Source organism: Ostrinia furnacalis, unplaced genomic scaffold, assembly GCF_004193835.3.
Source record: "Ostrinia furnacalis isolate ACB-3 unplaced genomic scaffold, ASM419383v2 OfSCF2378, whole genome shotgun sequence".
Taxonomy (NCBI): domain Eukaryota; kingdom Metazoa; phylum Arthropoda; class Insecta; order Lepidoptera; family Crambidae; genus Ostrinia; species Ostrinia furnacalis.
The window spans coordinates 422,471-443,282 of NW_021132617.1; the positions used below are offsets into that span (position 1 = coordinate 422,471).

Consider the following 20,812-nt stretch of genomic DNA (forward strand, 5'->3'; position numbering starts at 1 on the left):
CCACAGGACTTTTGGTACAATCAGTCAGTATGTTCGTAATCGTAGTGCGTTCCTGTTGTGTGATAGTGCAGTGTGACATTACGTTGTTTGTAACAAAGTTTTATCTATATTTGTACCGTACTTTGTGCGTCTTTGTAGGTACAGTTGTAGTTAAAACAAAATAAGATCGTATGAGGATTGAGAAGCTGTCTACTGGTACTGTTTACCAAGACTATAAACTGTAGAGTCTAGTTAATATGAAAATTGAAGCAGCTGGTCAACGAACTTTACTTTTTTTGTCTTCAAATTTTTTTAAAAGGAATTCCAATTAACAGTTTTTACTGAAAGCAATGAATGTTTTAATCGGATCAACAAAAACGTGACAATAATAACTATGTTATCAGAATAAAATTAAAATTGGTACGAGTAGGTACCTAATTAACTAACCACAATCTTCTACAGACTTTTTTTTTAACTTGTACGTTTTATGTAAATGTATGACGCGTGACGTAATGAAATTCTACCATTTGTTATTCAGCTATATAAGTATTTAAGAAATCATAGCTAGTCACACGGTTACTTTTGTAGATTATTGACAAAGTAAAGATATTCAATTTAAAGTCTATTATATTTAATTCATTCATTACAAAATGGTCATATTGACTCTACATCTTAATTATCAGTTTAGATTACAATGTTAATACAAATAAAATGTTTAAATTAAAGAATCAAATCCAACAAAAACCGGCTACAACGTTCAAACGTTATTTTGTGTGCATTCTGATTAGTTTTAACTGTCATTTGGGTCAACGCTGCATCAATAAGTAATTATAGCCCGTTGTTCTCGCGTTCCACTCGTACCGGCGAAAAATAAACACGTCTACGAGCAAATAACATTCTCGCTTGATAACAGGGAACATTATTAAAGTCAAACCGATAACAAGTCGGTATCCGTCATTAGGTGGCACTTACATTATTTCAGCCGAGAGCATCGCTGTGTCGAGTGCCTGACTCTGGAGTCAACAATCTTACGAAAGCTGAGCAAATAAGTGATAGTGAATGTTATGGCGCCGACTGTATCAGTGACTTTCTGCTAATTTGAAGATGACTTTCAACGCACAGTGATACGGATTGTGATTAATAAAATTTTAGTAACAAAATGACGAATATGGGGAACAAAGTGCCGCCTGACGGAGGCTACGGATGGGTCGTGGCCTTCGCTTATGCCTTGAACAATGTAAGTATGATCTTGGTATTTTCTACCTTACCTTACCGTTACCTGTTATTAAGAATAAGTTAAGACTAATTTGTTAAACAAACCAGCATCACAAATCTTTAGCCAGATGTTCGTCGGTGCCGCCACTATTCAACTATAGTTTAGGTATAATAACTAAAACAAGTTATGACAAAATATATATAAAAGAAACAGTTCAATACGAAATGATGGCAACATTGGTCTATTTGTTATAATTGCAATACAAAAATACAAGTTAGTATTGTGTACTTTATTGTATTATTTTATGTACTTACTTATTGTGATGGCGTACCTACTGTCACAACATCTAGGAGTATTTTACATTATTATATTACACTTATGCACCGAAATCGTAACTTGTGATAGTTACGAGTTCGACAACTAGGAGCAAACTCGTAGCTCCAAATATAGAAACCCAATTGATAAGACCAGACGGAATATCAACTGGATTTTTGATATAGAGCAATAAGTGCAAATGACCTTTGTACTTTCTAGTAAAGAGACATACTAGTAACATACAGTTAAAAATGCTTCCAACAGACAAACACTCCTCTAATATCGATTTCTGTAACTACTACAGTTAAGCTGAGTTCCACTAACTTACTTTAACCGTAACTATAACAATAACCGGTGTTTTTTGTATGGAGTTTGACAGATTTTTGACGTTTGTTAAAGTAAGATGGTGCAACTCAGACTAGGCTGAATTTAGTAAAGTTTAATTAATGAACTTAATGACCGGCCTAGAAATCCAATTAGCTAATTTAAAAAACCAGAGGGCTGTAACATATTTTCGAGGAACAACCAAACTAAACATCTCTAGTAGTCGAAAAAATACTTATTTTGCGGTTTCCTTTATCAACTCTACAAACGGCTTGTATATTATGTCGCAGTAAGGAAATACTGTCTTACCATTTAAAAAAGTCCGGCGTATCATAAAAGTAGAAAATTTCAAGGAACCTATCTGTCTCAGTGATAGGTGACGAACGTAAACTACTCAATGGAAACTAAGCATCTGCTGTAAAAACATTCCAGATTGTCGTGCTGCCCCTCATTGCCGGCTTCGGCCTGGTTTTCCAAGAGGCATTTGCCGAGACAGGCATGTCTGCCACGCAGGGCACCCTCGTCATCACACTCAACCATGGCAACGGAATGCTGCTCTCTTTCTTCGGAGGACCTGTCCTTCGAAGATTTGGGTACAGGAAGGTCGCAGCCGCAGGAGCCATATTCATCAGTGTGGGCCTCTTGATGACCTCAGCCGCGTCGAACTTCTGGGTCTTCATATTATCTTACAGTATTATCAATTGTAAGTATTTATAGGAACATTATTATGCAATACTCGCAATGCAAGACTGATAGTATACTTTGGTCTTTTAAAACTCAGGTACTAAGCCATTATTATTAGTTCCTAAGTTATCATTAGGCAGTTAAGTAGATGCCACCCCATACATATACATACACTTAACATTGCCATTTAGTACAAAAAAAGTTTCCTATTAACTCATTCATGCAGAGGCGGCGTAAGGCGTAGGCGACGTGGGCCACCGCCTACGGCCTCGCGGTACAAGGGGCCTCGCGCATCAAAAATTTTGAAAAAATGTATACAAGGTGGAGATGACAATATCACAATACGAACATTGACTATTAAATATAAATTCTTGATAGCTAAACAATGTAGTTAAAAATAAAAATATATTTTTTTCCAAACAAATTCAGCCATAATCAGACACAAAATTAAGCAACAACACGGTTTTAANTTGAGCCTTCTTATGAGGCCCATAGTAAGCGACCACGTTTCGGATCCATATGTCAACACTGGCAACACACACTGCTCGAAGACTTTCGTCTTGAGACACTGCGGTATTTCGGACATGAGTATATGGCGAAGCTTCCCGAACGCTGCCCATCCGAGTTGGATTCGACGATTGATCCTTTGGCTGAAACGAATAGGAACATTATTATGCAATACCTACTCGTAATGCAAGACTGATAGTATACTTTGGTCTTTTAAAACTCAGGTACTAAGCCATTATTATTAGTTCCTAAGTAATCATTAGGCAGTTAGTTAAGTAGATGCCACCCCATACATATACATTGACATTTAACATTGCCATTTAGTACAAAAAAAGTTTCCTATTAACTCATTCATGACCTTGAGTGCTAGGGGATTTTCATTTTGCTAATATTTAGTTATCTATCTAGCCTTTGTATAATTTATCAAAGAAACTGTCTGCGACAAAATGAGTATCTAATGTTTATTAGAAACCAGCACAATGTTATTAAAATCTATGTTGCACCTACCTGCATTATTTTTCCATTGTAAAAGTCTTATCTCGTCGGCGTATCCGTATCGTTGTAAAGGATAACACAACATGCAATAATCTTCTTGAATTAAATAAAGTTATCTACGAAAAAAAAGTAAAAAGCAAACTAATTTATGTTTCAGCAATGGGAGTAGCTGCAGTGATGGCAGCGTTTGCTTTAGCAATCAATTCATTCTTTAAAGAGAAGAGAGGGAGAGCTATTGGAGTGGCTATGTCCCTAACAGGATTGGGAGCAATCTACATGCCCCTACTCATGAGCGCATTAATGTACGCCTTCGGCTGGAGGTATGCTGTCCTAATCCTCGCTGCCATCTGCCTCCACTCACTCGTAGGCGCTTGCCTGCTGAGACCAGCTAAATGGTACTTTAAGGACCCTCCACTCACCGAAGAAGAAATTCCCTTAAATAGGGAACCGAGTACTGAGCTTGTAAATGGAAGCGTTACAACTTCATCTAAACAAACTGGTATGGATTATTAACTCGTAAATTATGAATAGTAAATTGTACATTGCTTTATCAATAAACATGAACCTTTTAAACTTTCAGGTATTCAATCTCTACCGAAATTAGAAGAATCTTTAGAAAATGGCGTTATACCACATCCAAAAAGTTTGTCAATGAGATCTCTAACCAGTAATAATAGTTTGGAGACAAGAAACGCAGTATCGCACCCAGACATACGTAAAACATCGACTGAGCCTCCGCTACGAGAAGCTCAGTATAAATGGTGGGAATCTCAAGAAATCAATCTGGGTAGTTCCTTCAATATATTTCTTGAATCTGAAGCAAAGAAAACCACAAAGCCTAAAGAAGTCGCCATAACAGAAAAGGAGCCTGAAAAAACGTTTATGCAGAATTTCATAGACTTTTTTGATCTGACTTTACTAAGTGATCCAATATTTGTGAACATTTTGATCGGAATGTCTGTAGCTGCTTGTGTTGAAACGAACTTTTCGTTGTTGTTCCCTATAATTTTAAAGGACATGTTGAAGTTTGAAACTAGTGAAATAGGACAAATAATGGCAGTGATAGGATTTTCGGACACGTTGTTCCGGTTGGTGTCTCCTTTCATTGGCGAATGGTGCCATAAGCCACCGAGAGTCATGTACATGATTGGCCTAGTATTGATTGTCTTCACTAGAACAAGTAAGTAGTAATTTACTTTTACCCGTCACTACTTATTGAATGCTCTTACGTTAAAGTAGTAAGCGCTTCTTTTATTATATCACCTCTATTTTAAAAAAGTAATAATTTATCGAAAATTTTCAAAATCACGCGTTCACCACTCAAGCATATTAAGTAATTTTGTTTTATGAAGCATAGCTCATAATATCGAAGACCAAACAATGTTTATCATGTAGAATAATGTCATTACTTATTATTATGACTTTTTAATTGTTTCCCAAAAGGTAATGGCCTAAGTTAGTTAACAATGCACAATGTAGTGCGGTTATCTACCTTGCATTTCTAGGTCAATTGTGTTATTGACCGCAAGTCAGTTAATAATTAGGTAGGTATATGACGGCCGGATTCGTTTACTTATTGAATCGATAGTTCAATATCCTCAGATAAGACTTCGTTGCAAGCTTATCTCTTTTTTAAGATATCTATAGTCAAATTGGAGCACTAGGTTTGAAGGTGATCTTTTCAATGAGTAATCTATTCATCATAAAACACCTATATTTTTATGTAAGCCCTACTGGAATTAATTGCACATAATGCACCTCAAAGAACTCTTACAGAACTCGTATCTTCAAAATGCTATAAATTGCCTTATTATGCTCGTTCTCGTGACTTTGACATCTTTTTGTAGAGTTAGTAAAAACTACAATGTAAACTTTATGACCGATTCGATCACAAAATTTCTTCACTACGGCCCTTTTTATTATTTAATTATTGTTAATTTAATTAATTTTATTTGTATGTACCTAGTTATGTTGCGATTCATCTAATCGAACATTTTGCAGTAAACAATCTCAAATATTATCTTTATAATATTAGTAAAGACAACCGGATTTCTCTCTTTCTATTTCATATTCTATAATAAGTACCTCGTATATCTCGGAGGTTATCACCTCTTTAGTGTTCTAATTATACATTGTAATAACTTTTCAGTGATGCTGTTCACCACAACCTACCTGGGCATGATATTCGTTGCTCTGGCGATCGGCATCACCAAAGGCCTGCGGACGGTGTACATGAACATCGTGATCCCAAGCTACGTGCCCATAGAGCGACTGGCTTTCGCCTCGGGCATCCAAATGTTCCTTAACGGCATCACCATCATTGGTCTAGGATCTGTTTTGGGTAAGTGTATCTTAGTTTAACTAATATATGACTAAATTACTATCTCCCCTTAGAGATCTATCAGGCTTTTAAAAATAGATGACTTTTAAGACATAATGTTCTTGGTGTGAGTAGGAAAATAACCACTTTACCTACCTGAGACTTGTTTGAATTTTAGTTTAGAAGAATTGTTACCAACATAAAAGAAATCGGTCTGTCTCAAGTAGGTATTAATATCCCAAGTCCCAACGCTTTCTCACGTGACACGTGATTTTTTTGATAATTTTTGGTTATAAGCATGATTCTGCTTTTTTTAGTAATACCCAGCCATAAGCCATAATACCCCTAATAAACATGTAATAAGCTGATGAATGAAGACGTCACAATGTGCCCAGATAAAGTATTTTTTTTTATGGCCAAATTCCAATAATCATATTATTGTGCTTATTGTTGTCAGTAATGGAACACAAAAAAAAACAAATGGAACAATAAATTCCCGAATAAGAATTAGGGAAACATACCTACGTCACAATGTGGTGGTAGCGATCTTTATCATAGACATCATCCTTGAAAGAGATTAAATAATTAACGAATATTAGACGATTAATAAATTAATAACTGATTGTTACAATCAGTCACGTATTGAGTTATCAATTTAATTTTTTATTTCTTTTTCAGGAAGAATACGTGAAACTTCAGGGTCCTATGAAGTGCCAATTTTAGTATTAAATGCAGTCACCCTATTTACAGTATTTATATGGTGTGCTGAGTTTTTGTACATCAGAGTAAAGAACAAAACAACTACAAAAGAACAAAACATCTAGCTGGGCTAGAAGAACTGCCTTTTAAATGTAAATTGATAGGTAGGTGTAAGATATTCAATAATACTTAATAAGTAGGCTACTGTATAAAATAATTTAATTTTACTATTTTTTTTTTCATTTTCTATCCCAATTCTAGCATCGCTTAAAATTATCTTTATTCATGTTTGATTTCAAGAAAAATAAACATCATTTTGCACGTCTACACATTTATTTACAATCACGGTATCAATATTTACAATTCTTACATTACCTACATAGTTAAATTTTCAATACTTTATTTAATATTGTCATTATTATGTTTATCTTAAAATTAACAGAATTCAGTGAACATTATCGTTGTTAAACTAACTATTGCGTACAAAAAGTCCTACTTTGGTTCACTTTGCTTAAACTACGATCAAATTAAAAAGAATACACGAGGTGTCAGTATTCTTTCTAATTTGCTCTTTTCCCACATTTATCTAAACCTACTTATTAGTTTTTAAAGTCATTTTCAGTTCCACAAAACAATTGTCAATTAGCACTTTTGTGTCTTTATCATTATGCACTGTTCAGTTAACATTAATCACTTTCACGGAAAAGCCACTATAATGCACTTTCATTATGGTCCTTGTGTATTTCTATACTTAAACCATCTACGTCTCCGAGTTGCTATGAAGATCTGCAGTCGTGGTATCGGTTAAGACCTGGAACAAAAATAATATAAAACTCCTAGATATTCCTATTAAATATATCTATGTATAGGTAAGTATGCTATATTAACTAGTATAGTACCTAACTACTGTGATAATAATAATGTGTTCTACAATTAAGTTAATTCGTGTGCTTTTATTTACATTGTTCAATTGTTTAATGGTAAAAATACTTATTATCAAATGTTAACTGAGATAAAAAGACAGAAATAAATAAATTAAAATAAGCAGCCAGTAGAGATCATTACTTTTCCTTTCGTTAATATGTATTGCTATGAGGGATTGTGCTAAGGAAAGTTAGTAATAAAATTTAAAACCTCGTCCAGGTTAGTGGTATGTTTATGGGGAGAACCTTCTGGCCACGTCATATTACTGCTGGCACCTCTATTCTCCAAATCATTTACTGAAACAAAATAATAAATCATTAACCACAATTTAAATGAAACATCAATAAAAAATCATTGTTACAAGAATGCTTACTGCTCTGATACCAGCTTTTAGAAAAGCCATATGAAGAATCTGACTTCATAGAGTTACTTTCTTCGGAAGAAAATCCTAATGAGGGTCTATTTACAAACCTAGGGGATTTAAAAGGCAAGTTGTCTGAAGCAGACACAACGTTATCGTTGTTAGTCTTTTTAGATTCAAACGACTCTACTGCATACCAGTCATTTGTTACATTCCGCGAGTCTCGCCACGGTTTTGATGTAACAACATAAACCTTCTCTTTAGTTAAAGGGGATATAGAAGTTAGAATTTTACCCCAAGGGGCGGGCGTAGTGGTAGTGCTTCTAAAAGTGGAAGCCGCAGTGTAGATATGCAGTTTTTCGATCTCCCTCGCCTTTTCCTCTTGTCTATTACTATGTGTAGTTCGGTTTCGAGCTATAACATTGTACTCTTTGCGTGGTTTATGTGAATTTGGAATATAATTTTGATCTTCCGTCACGGAATGTTGTATACTGCTTGAACCCTCGTGGTCATTAAAATCGTAGTTGTAATCGTTGCTAGTAACATAGTTTGTTGGCATTGTAGTCGTAAAATATTCATCAGGAATCTGCTTAGCATATTTCTCAAAACCACGCGTCCTTTGTGGAGTTTTGTAATGCTCAGAATATTCTTGTTCTGTCCAATCATCAATCGTGTGTTGTAATTTAATTATATCAAATGGTGGTTCTTTGACATCGTATAAATCGTTAAGTATCTCGGCTGTTTTTATACGTTCTGCATCATAGTTATCTGGCACACTTTGTGTTGATTCTTCTGTAGTTGTGCTAGGAGTATTATAGTTCTCTGTGACTGTACTGAGAATTGAGTTTTCTGTATTAGATGGCATTTTTCGGGCTCGATAATATTCGTCTTGTGTATATTCCCAATCCTCTTGATTACGACCAGATGTGTACGGGACAATGATTTGCACAATTTTGGGACGGTCTATGCTCTCTTGCGCTGCTGTTGGAGGAGGTTCATTATAATCATTCCTGCCCTCGTCCCAAGCACTCTGAGGAGTGGAAATCTGCGGTGTAGCCGTTGTTGGACTCTCGTCGTATATTTCGTAGTCATGATCATTTATTGGCGTTGATATAGCTAACACAAAATTTCCATGTTCTTTATGTGGAGCACTTGGTTTCAGATATAATAGAGGAGAGTCTATATTCTGTAAGTTGCCTTCTGTCCTGTATTTGTCTACGTACTCGTCCTTAATTCCCCTCAAATCAGCAAAATTATTTTTGTTTGCACTAGGAACGTTTCTAAGTTTAAATCCCATAGGTATTCCTGAGTCATATAATTCATTTCCAACGTCAGTACCTGTACTTTCAAAACTCGAGTCTTGAAGAGTTTTAGCTGCGTGATCTTCTGTAGCTTGTGAAGATATATCTCTGAGTTCATTTAAAATAAAAGCATTTGGTATATTTCTATAGGCTTTGGTTTCATTTCGAGTCTTAGGAGGAACGTCTACATCAATTACTGGTGATTGGACAAAGGAAGCTGGATAATCAACTGAATGTGTAAACTCAGCAAGGGGAACACTTTGTTCAATCTTAACATTGTTGGAATTTTGTTGCATAGAGTTTATTCCCTGAACTAATATTGTAGGGAATTTTGGACTTGTGGGTCTAAATGGTCTTGCATTAAATATGGGCGGTAATGGAGACACACTCAGATTTGGTAAAGCAACCGGTTGCAAAGTGTGAATGTTTCTTCCTCTATTTAACGTAAAAGGTGCTGGATTTGCTAATGCTAAAGATGCATTTTGTGACGATAAGGGCGTGCTATTTGGCAACACTTCAGTTTTTATTTTCATTGATTCAGCAGCGGTAGCTGATACTGGGTAAGGAATATCCGATATATAATTATTAGGAATAGGTTCTCCATAAGAGTTTCTGAAAGTCGTTGGTGGAGTCACTTTAGGTAATTGGAAGTCTCCTGAAAGCTCTGGTTGATTTGATACACCAATATCATTTTGTTGTGGTAACTGACTGTTTAATAACTCTGGTTCATAAAGGGGAGTTACTGATGAATACGTTGTAGATTCTGAAAATCCATAAGAAGGAGAAGGGGTCGCAAAAGATGAACTTGATATACTAAAGGAAGTGCTTGATCCACCATGTGTTGAACTGTGTGAACTGAATGAAGAAGTAGGGTAATTAATCGACGTTGAAGAACTATGACTAGGTGCATTGTAGGATGAACTAGGGGCACCATATGATGAGCTTGGAACACCGTATGATGAACTAGGTGCACTATAAGATGAGCTAGGCGCTCCATAAGAGTTACTTGGTTGGGAGTAAGTAGAACTTAAGGCATTAGGAGACGACACGGCCACCGTATGCGTTGGGCTTGGTGGTCCATAAGTAGAAATGGGAGGCCCGTATGTGGAGCTGGGACCATTAAAACTATTAGGATGAGATATTACGGGTAGACCATATTCTGCATGTGGAATACCAGTTGATAGTTGTGGAAGATTCTGGTGCGGAGTTTGGAAAGGCTGTGGCTTATACTCTACTACTTTTTGTGGTTCAAGGTAACCTGTGGGACTTGGTGGTCCATAAGTAGGATTTGAGCTTGAAAATATATTTTTAGCTCCAACATTGTATCTTATTACTGGTATCCATGGCACTAAATTGCAAGGATTGCAATCTTTTTTTATTGGGGCTGGTGCTACATTATTTGACCCTGCATCGTAATTTGTCTGTTGTGAGGAAAACAACCAGCCTGAAACTTTTTGGAACAACGTGGGAGATGGCGTCGTAGAGAATGGCTGAGGAGGTGGGACGAAATTAAAGTTGTACTGTTTGTAAAATGGGGCAGGGAATTTGAATTCGGCTGATGGTGGGAGAGGGGGAGGCGGTGGGGGTGGAGGGGGTTGGTAATGGTAACCAGTGTCTAGATTCTGCCGCTGTAGCCTTCCTGATCCTCCGTGGAATGGCACTGGGGCTATTGGAGATAGCGGTGGTGGCGGAGGCGGCTTCAAGAGTTCTCCGAACTGCGTAGCACCGTTTCCATTATGATATCCGTTGACAGATGCGCTTCTACATCTGGTTGCTGCTAGAATTAGCAGGAATGGCAGCATCTGAAACAGATACATCAAAATTTTATTTAATATTTTTTTAAGAATTAGGCAGTTTTTATGTGTGTGTCTCTGCATCAATTAGCTAACACCATATAGATTGGTATTAATTTTGTAATTATTAGAAAATACAGTGAAACAGCCGCCGTGACATATCGGAGCCATTGTAGCGCCTTCCCACGACCACGAGCTATTCTTTGAACTTTTCTCTTTTCTCATAATATGCTACTGATGGTCGCGATCGGAAGATGCCACGTTTTTAAATTCAATCTTTATCTCAAAGCGTTTCTCATTTTGCTAGTGGTTCTCTAAACCCACTATAAAAATAAGCTAAAAATCTGACACATTTGTTTTACCCAGCAAAAAAAGAATTTTTTTCAGTTGCTCATTTCCGAGAAAAATAATGATAAGCGGGAAAATTCCAGGCAAAATTTTTCAAACCTGTACCTATATTTATGATAAAGTTTTCTTATAAAAAGACTCAATAATTTTTCTTAAAAGCTAAGGTCAGTGGATTAATGTGGATCAATGAAGTAGTTAAACAGTATTCTGCTTCAGATACAGAAAGTAGATGACATTTCTCTCCAAGACAAGGTGAGTAACACTGTTGCGCAACACTTAATTGTGAATATGCGTATGAAATAGACAATAAATCGAAAGCCTGACCGAATGCGTGACTTGGCATCAGTAGCAAATAAAGCACTTGTGATGAATTCTGCGTCCGTATTGTGACCGAATTTCGAAACTCAAGTACATGTGCCGCATAATTTTTGGGATCATTTAAATAAATACGTGCAAAAGTGAAGTTCTATCTTATGGGTCTTTATGGGTGCTCATGTGTAAGAGATAATTGATATTCAAAAAAATACATTACGAGTAACCCAGGAGCTAATTTACTTTAATTAGTTTATTGACAATAGAGGTATTGTTGTAACGAAATAGAGAGACCTTATAAGAAATTGACGTTTCTATCCAGCCCTAAGATTAAGCAAGAACCTAACAATATTACTGAGCAAAAACTTAAGCGCATTATTTTGCTATTACAATAGCATTTACTCATGTTGACCGCGGTCACCTCGAAGGCTTCAGTTCGCACGGCTCATCAAAAGAACTTTTACTTAATTGCTCCACAAAACGCAATGCTTTCTTCCTATGACATAAGGCCACCGCAGTTTTTCTCATGGTCGAAATACGTGAAAGTGAAAACTGGGTGATGAACACCACCAATTCCGATTTACAAGTACGTTTTGATTACCCTTTACGTTAAAAGCTTTCAAGTAAGTGCTTGCGGTCAGTGCAAGCGTTACCAAAAATTCAAATGCATAACGACCTGCTGTTATGCAGTTCTAAAAGACGAACGGAATTGTTATTGTTACGTTTTAGGTCTCCATTGTTTGTTTACAATACTAACCCAGTTACATTTTTGTATTTGTTAAAACCGCGACGTAACGACAATTCGTAGTTCTTACCAAACAATTACGTTACAAAATACAAATCAACATTTTGAATTGTCTCAATTTTAGACTCTATTCATATTCTTTGTTTAACGAGGCAAGCTGCTGTCAGTTTTAATAATGCTACGAGCACCAACAAAAACAGCATTGTCTCTCATGTACTAGTACTGGTACAGAAAGTGGATACTTGAAAGCACACAAAGGCCAATGAAGAGATCAGTTCAAGTGCATTGTGGTAGTGACTGAACGGTCATCAATATCGTGACTTCAATCTTCGGCAAACAGATGGATGCCAAGCGTGACCAATTCTCGATCCTCGTTTTTATTTGTCGCTTTTCCTTTCTTTTTGGTAGGTATGTTTATTCAAGAGACAAACGTACTATAGATAAGTATGTATCAAGTGCCGTATACGACACTTGGGATTTTCCACGCCTATTTTTCAGGAGCTTCAAAGTTTTCATACAATACTCGTATATAAAGTTTAGCACCACTTAGGAATGTAAGATTTCTGTTAGTGAACATTAAGTTTGAGACCAATGGCCCCGTAAACCTAAGCGTTGGCCTCAGATAGAGGATAAGACACGTTTGCCCGCGCAGGCCAAAGGTTAGCCTTTCGCTTACTAAAGATCTTGAAGAGCAGAAATTTCCTACAACTGTTACAAAATCTAAATCTAAATTAATTAACGTAAGTTTTTTTTTTAGTTGAACTTTGAAATAAATAAAAACAGACACAATGATTAGGTTAATTTAAACATAGAAACAGACAACAGACAACAAATCAAACATCAATGGTGAAACAAAAATAACTACATATAAAGTATCTCCATCACCAAAATTTCGTCACCAACTCCGCCACTCAACTGTCGCTTCACGACCACATTATCAAATATGGAAGTCATTGATAACCGGCATTGTTCAGCGATCACCATTAGCACTTATGAATGAACAGCCATGATCGATCAGCCAAATGCTGAACATAAAACAACGGGCTGGGAACGCGAGGAGAAAGCTCATCGTGAGTGACTCTAACTAGACTTACTCGACAAACTCGCATGTCACACCAATTAATCTTTGATCTTAAGTGACTTTGATTTGTGCAATATAGAATTAAAAGGTATTATCTACTTAATTATAAAGAAACAGGAAAAGAAACTTGTAACATTCATAGAAAATGGCTTCATCGTTTTCATCACACCGAAATAAACATTTGACAAATGTTAAGACCAAGATCCAAGCCTAAGGTTATGTTAATTCATAACACATTAAGAAAACGATTTATTTATTAGTTGTAGAGTAGTTACCTACCTACTTCTCGGGAAACGTAGTGTTGGACGATGTAGAGATGGCATCAAGGAAGAAGATCATGTTAGACGGAATCTAAATGAAAAACCAGGAAATTCGTGCCTTATTGCATTCCTTAAAGGATGAACGAATTTGGGACAGTGACACATCAGCTAAAAATATGATGACGATGAAGTTGAATGTTCGTAAGTGCCCATGAACTAATTAACTAAAACGGTGCAGGTAATTAAGCGAATCTAATTGATTGAATCATTCCTTGATCTTGTCAAACATGCTTCACTTTCTTACCCTTTCATTCTGAAGTCATCAGCAATCAAGATAATTGTTATTACATTGTTTCTGACCTTTTCACTCGTATCGCGTCCATCATCATCATTCGAGTAATTTATATGATGTCGACTTTTAATTTATATCACCGCATCGTGTGTCGTTGAAAAACTGGGCAATGTTTTATAGGAAATGATGGCATGTTCTCGCGCGATGTGGAAGTGCGAGCGAACGTTCTGCGTAATATAACGTCGGAAGGTGATCATATCGACTAATGGGTGATGTAATTATTCGTCCACGTTATTAATCGTACAAAAACCGTTAGCAGTCGGAATCACGGAACTTTGCATTTCTTATGCATCTCTCATAATATTAGCGCTAGACTAAATTGGTCTGAGTCGATTACATAACCAGTACATTTTAATGTGAACATCGTACATCTATAAAAACTGAATTATCTTATGTAACATTGTAGCATCCAGTCCCATCCCCTCATTAGTTTTCCTTAGACCTAAACAAAGAATTCTGCCAGCATCGACTATGTATGCCTTATTAAAACATACATAATATTTTTAATAGCTACCATAAGAAACAATAAAAAATAACTTTCCATGGAATCTGTAATTAGAATACGCGTACAAAATGTCTTAATTTATTCTCTGTGCGTCGACATCCTATTACATCAGATTGGTAACAATTTGAAGTCGTAAATAGTTTGGAACTTCATTAGCTTGAACGTGATGACACGAGCCTGAGTTAACTAGCCATGGTTGTCTATAGGTTTTCTTCAATTTTATTCTGGAAATCTTTAGTTTTGTAACCGTCTCGTATTTTAAAGAAAAATTATAGAGATACATGAAAATATTGTTCCAGCATAATCCCCAAATCCAGCAATATCTATATAATACAATATTTTTTAACTTTGAGCATCATTGCACCAGATATTTCTAGGTTGGCATGAAAGTTTTATTTACATACTACTTATTGCATTGCACTTCAGCTCATAACGCCTAGGTACTTAACATTGTTACTTGCTCGGAACTCTGTCTTTAAAGTAAATAATAATAAATAATAAATAAATAAATCTTTGGACAATTTCACACAGCGCCAGCTAGCCCCAAAGTAAGCAACTTAATGCTTGTGTTATGGGTGCTAGCTTAACGGATATACTACTTATATACTTTTTTTTTTAAAATACATAAATATTATACATAGTCACACCCAGACTATGTATAATATTTAATACTAGCTTTCCGCCCGCGGCTTCGCCCGCGTGGAATTTTGTCTGTCACAGAAAAACTTTATCGCGCGCGTCCCTGTTTCAAAAACCGGGATAAAAACTATCCTATGTTCTTTCCCGGGACTCAAACTATCTCTATGCCAAATTTCATCAAAATCGGTTGCGAGGTTTAAGCGGGAAAGCGTAACAGACAGACAGACAGACAGACAGACAGACAGACAGACAGAGTTACTTTCGCATTTATTTAGTTGGGATTTCAGCTGCCTAGACTTAACAACTTTAGGCTTTAGGTACGTTGATAGTTAATCGCAACTATCTTACATTATAATACTTTCAATCATATTAGAGTGAGTTTTTGTTCGTATTCCTGACAACCCTACCCATTACTGATGTAACACATTATAATAACATCGAGAGGGAAGACAATTCGGATGAAAATTGAGAGTGAAGGCATTCTTGGGTGTTCCCGGGGAGCCTACACAACCGGTTCGGTCAATAGGCGTAATTTCGAACATTGGACTTGTAAATGATTTATCGGTATATAGGCAATTGTAAAGAATTCCTGGATAATTTTATGTTTGATAGCAAATAAAACAAATTGCTTTTGTATGAGTAGTTATTTATATTACAACGATATAACAATTAACTTTGAAACATAGGATACACCATCAAAGTAACTGATTAGACTTCAAGCGACTCTATCGCCCGTACCTATTTACAAACATTTACCTATTATGAGGTCTCACAGTGCGCGTGGACATATAATCATAATCATAATCATAATATCTTTATTGCTTCATGTGGTACAAACAAGGTATTAAAAATAAAATAGTCCCAGAACATGAGCCCTGTGAGGGCATTGCAACATTATACATAATATTAATTAAGCTTAATCTAAATTATTTTAATAAATAGGTATAGGGTGACACACGAACCAATCACAGAGTTCTATTCAACGCTGTGAGTTCGATTTGTTGCTTAAGCAAGCATCGTTTGTGGGTGCGGGCGTAAGACCAGTTGATTATAACTTTGAACCTAAGAAAACTAAGAGCCATAAAATAACTACATAAACAGATACATTAAGGAATCGTGCGTGCTGTTTCTTCTAACATTAGCCATGTACATTCGGGGTGAAAGGTCCAAGGCTTAATAGCTTATTTCAATTTGTTGTTTCACGGTGTGTAATCAGGAAAGTAAACATAAACGTAATAATACTTACATGTGACGACAATTTATGTAATTTCATTTTATTTACATCATTTTCGTGGAGCTCTATCATTTACGTGGACAGCATTATAATAGCAATAAATACCATAAAATCTGAATGTAAACTACTAAACTTTAACTGCTTTTATAACTTTTATCTGATGACTTTTAAGAGGTAAACGAGGTATGTTGTAAGTTTGGATGATGTATCTGTGGCATCGTAGTTCACAAACTTTAAAACCCATTTGGAATTAGTTTAACAGTTGCATTAGCAGCAGAAAACTCACTTGAGTACAATTTTCCAAATGTTGATTAAATCGAGATGACCGATATGTCTGTAATTCAGTTGAATATGTGCAGTTATTTATCGATCATACGCTCATAACTCATTGAAAATTAAAACTGGCTCAAAAGAGTAGGTAGAGTCCAGTATTGTGATATCTTTGGTATGTAAAACACATGGGCTTGTTAGACTGTCCATATATGCCTCAAAAATCGTGGTCTGAAGGTAGCCGGAGACAATTGATTTTCTATTGTGACCAAATTATAAAGTACCTACAAATCTGTACAATGAATGGTTTATTATTGTTCGCATTTTAACCGGTTATTAGAGACAGTTACCGCTCGCACATTTCACCGATGAGCGCGGCTACCTTGTAATTGTTCGTATAATCAAGATTTATAGTTCCGTGCTTTGTCTTTTTACATTTAAACGATTTATTTATACAGTGTGAGTCACGTTAAAGTGTACATATGAAAATAGATAAAACCAGACCTGTTTTTATCGACAAAAAAGAGGTCAAAAAATTTTTGAGATTTTTTTTGTCGATAAAAATAGGTCTAGTTTCATCTATTTTCATATGTACACTTTAACGTGACTCACACTGTATAATGAAGTAAAACGGTTCAGTGGAAAAATACTCTAGAACTTTATGTAGTTCAGTATATAAACAATCGAGTTGGAGGTGTTACGATACAAATAAAAATCATAAGGTATGATTGATTGCTTATACTTTACATAGCACCGGCAATTAGGTAGAGCCTATCCTAGTGAAAATTCGCCGGTTTGAAATTTATGATTTCCTACTGCATGCTCTAAGTAATTAATCATAATAACTTTTTTTAGGACCTCAGCTCTCATCTACACCCACTTTTGCCTTTGTTTTAAAATATTACAACCACTATGTTAACCTGATGTGCTATAACATAACGTACAATTATTATAGCACTAACTAGCTTCTTATATGTATTTTCTTATGTGTTTTTAAGCAGATAAAGATTCCGCCGTTTCTTCTGTATAATGAAATCCATAATTCTTACTTTTTTTTTATTCTGACAGAGTTTTTCCACTAGGTAATATTAATTATTATGTATCAGATATTATGACTCTTTTTTTTCAGAGTATTTAGAGTCTTGTACCATTTTCTTATTACATTTTATAAAATATAGTTCTAATTACAACTGTGGGAGACAATTTAATAAGACAACATCTAGCTAACACAGAGTTTTCATATTGTGCACTCGTTGCGAACTCTTTCGAAATTGTATTCAATTCTATTTGCCACAGTTCCCGTAAACAACGTTATGAAAGCCAAAAGGTAACATAATGCAAAACAACGGAGTTATACGGCATTACAAACGTTATATGTGTGAATGGGTAACATTTTTGAAACGAACACCTCTAGCTATCGTTTACTACGGGTCGTCGAGAAACGCGCTTTCTCGGGCTTCACAACGATCAGCAGGTTCCCAGGCGAACAATCGCGGGAACAATGATCCGAGTTCAAGTGCGCCTATTAATGTCTACACTCTATTTGTCATAGACCATAAGCTACGATTGATATCTTTTACACGAATGGCAGAACAAGGCAATTTTCTATGGCCAAAACCGGTTTAAAATACCTAATAGGACTGGAGATTTTAGAATTCTCAAAATTTAAGTAATCTGTTCTATTATATGAAGCTAAAATCCGTGGAAATTCAAAACATTTGGCACTATTCACAAATTAAAAACTTCAAGCAAAAAAGTAAAATAACAAAAGAACTCTCATCGCAATAACAGTACTAATGCCGTAAGGTCCAATCTAAAAGGTAAACATGACTTCCCACATCTAATTTCATAGATCATCATTGCATTGCGTCATTTCCTCAAAGCTCGAAATGCTTTGAAATTATGTTTATAGTATTAGTGCGTAGAAACTGAAAGTGAATTACCGCGCGTGCGATAGTAAAAACGCAGCGTAATACTGGACGTGCGTACGCGCAGACCGCGCATTTTGCATAATTACATTGAGTTGGGAACAGGATATTGTTATTTAAATGGAAAGTAAATCGTAAACGTTTTATTGGCATAATATGGTAATATTTGATTGTGATATCATCTCGATATTGTGCGACAGCACGTCCGACTCTACATTTTTGTTGCAAAATACACGTATTCATTATAACATGCCATAGTCTTTAAATTAATGTGCCGATGTGTACAAAGTTTTCTTATTTAATTTCATCTCTTTTCTAACTTCCCAANCTTCCCAACAATCATTATTTTTTGTTACTTTCCTACTATAAATCACTGAGGTATCCATTACATCAGAGTGGTCAAAAACAAAGCTTGACAAATCATAAGCTCCGAGGACGGCGCTACGACACGACTCTACCGTCTCGGCTTACAGCAAGTTGCAATGAGTACAGTCGCCGAGAAAAGTGATAACATTTATCACAAACACACGTTTAAGATGTACTATTTTACTATTAAAATGGATGCATACTTGTAGCCGGAAATCTTTGTTCAGCTAGTTCAATTTTCACCTCTTTGCTTATCTTATAATAATGAAAATTGAAAATTGTGGGTTACTCTTTGTTTCAATAGATTGATAGAGCGTATCAGTGAGTAATCGCTAGCTATTTCAGGAACTACTGGTTATAAAGTAACAACTTATTCAATAAATTACATCAACGATTCTTAAGAATAGAAGCGCATTTTCTCTGAGATTGTACCGGTAATATAGATCCGGTGAACACTCACGGTCCGTCTTCAAGAGCAAACACAAACTTGTTCTCAAATTTCTCTCGTCTCTTAGTGTCAAAATACGAGCTTTTTTTCTCTGAAATCGCGTAATCTACTCACAGAATCTCTTACTTCACAACAAATTCATATTAACTTTAAACTCGAGCGAAATAAAAAAAACACTTATCACCAATGTAACAACACCGAAATGATTGTCAGTTTTCATTTGGAAACAAAATAAAAGCCTTGCTTAAGTGTTCCATTGCTTTCAAAACTCATTTAGGCCAGTTTTTAGATAACACAAGCTTATCTTTCCTTAAATTCCTTGACGAAAAGGGTTAAGTTTACACAACAAACTCATGCGCACCGGATTTGAGCCTTTTTGGGAAAATATTTTTAACGGTAACAAAAGCTTTTTTGATTAGATAGAGTTACAAGCAGGCTACAGTAGTAAACTATTTATCGTTTGTGTTAATGGGTGTTCGTATAACAACAGCCTTATTTAAGTAGAGCTTTTAGGAAAGTATTGCATCATCGTAAAGCTTTTAACTGAAAAGATCTACGAGTATTATGGTAAAAACATAAACAACAATACAGGCAGATTATAATTTTCAAAATTTCAATTACATACTTAGATACCTCTTGTGTTCTGTAAACTTGTTTAATTCATACCTCAATAATCTCTGTGGTGTTATTAATTTTGTAGTGACATGATTAAAGTTTATTAGTTACGTTGTTAAAAAACATGAAATTCGTTGACACAATCGGTGTTATAATATATCGAAATATATTCAAGTATGCAACGATTTGTTGCTATAGCACACATAATAATAGTAAGACGATAATTTATGAGGTAGTGGGAATCGAAACAATTTCTGAAGCGCCGACAAAGGGAGTATTTTTGCAGCACAAAAAGCTCTACCGAACCGCGAAGATCATAATCGAGATGATAGTTGTTATTGAACCATAAAACTTTCAAGGTTGTACTTATGTACGAGTAAGTATAGATATGTTACAAATAATACTATAATCATCAATGAAAATAAAGTAAAATCATAATTTTAGTAAATGTATTTGAAACCTAAATGCTAAAGTAACTCACCGGTGCCTGGGCCATGATCTCCGCTTATCTGATACCAAGATCCCGATCTTCTACTTGATCATCACTTAACTTTCACCGTTTAACGTCGGGATGTAACGCATCCTATCCTTTCATATCACAACAACTGATAACACGTCCCGCACTCAGAGAGCCATCGTTACGTGCGATCGCTCCAATAGATGCAGATGAATGACGATGCGGGTAAAGCACGAAAAAGTCAACAGTTCCCACGTGAGAGAAATGCGCGCGAACAATGGTGGAGGCTGGTGCGCGTGAGTCGAAAGGTGGGCAAAAAGCGAATGAGCGCGGG

The 20,812-nt window shown here is 35.7% G+C and overlaps 2 protein-coding genes across 6 annotated transcripts; one reads left to right on the forward strand and one right to left on the reverse strand.

Moving 5' to 3' along the window:
* LOC114355287 (monocarboxylate transporter 9) lies at window positions 1-6,773 on the forward strand. Of its 4 annotated transcripts, none has more exons than XM_028308056.1 (7): window positions 1-85; window positions 962-1,216; window positions 2,267-2,537; window positions 3,678-4,019; window positions 4,101-4,700; window positions 5,670-5,861; window positions 6,519-6,773. In XM_028308056.1, the coding sequence occupies exons 2-7, from the start codon at window positions 1,139-1,141 to the stop codon at window positions 6,662-6,664; spliced, it is 1,629 nt and encodes a 542-aa protein (XP_028163857.1). In that variant the 5' UTR covers window positions 1-85; window positions 962-1,138; the 3' UTR covers window positions 6,665-6,773. The 4 variants fall into 4 exon arrangements, with proteins under 4 accessions (XP_028163857.1, XP_028163855.1, XP_028163856.1 ...); XM_028308054.1 differs by having other exon boundaries at window positions 37-138; XM_028308055.1 differs by having other exon boundaries at window positions 37-134.
* A 102-nt stretch (window positions 6,774-6,875) lies between these two features.
* LOC114355294 (signaling mucin HKR1) lies at window positions 6,876-20,812 on the reverse strand. 2 transcript variants are annotated; one of them, XM_028308075.1, is made up of 4 exons: window positions 20,503-20,812; window positions 8,119-10,927; window positions 7,674-7,759; window positions 6,876-7,350 (listed from the first exon to the last, which is right to left on the reverse strand). In XM_028308075.1, exons 1-4 carry the CDS (start codon window positions 20,515-20,517, stop codon window positions 7,300-7,302), a joined length of 2,961 nt encoding a protein of 986 aa, XP_028163876.1. In that variant the 5' UTR covers window positions 20,518-20,812; the 3' UTR covers window positions 6,876-7,299. The 2 variants fall into 2 exon arrangements, with proteins under 2 accessions (XP_028163876.1, XP_028163875.1); XM_028308074.1 differs by having other exon boundaries at window positions 7,837-10,927; window positions 20,503-20,811.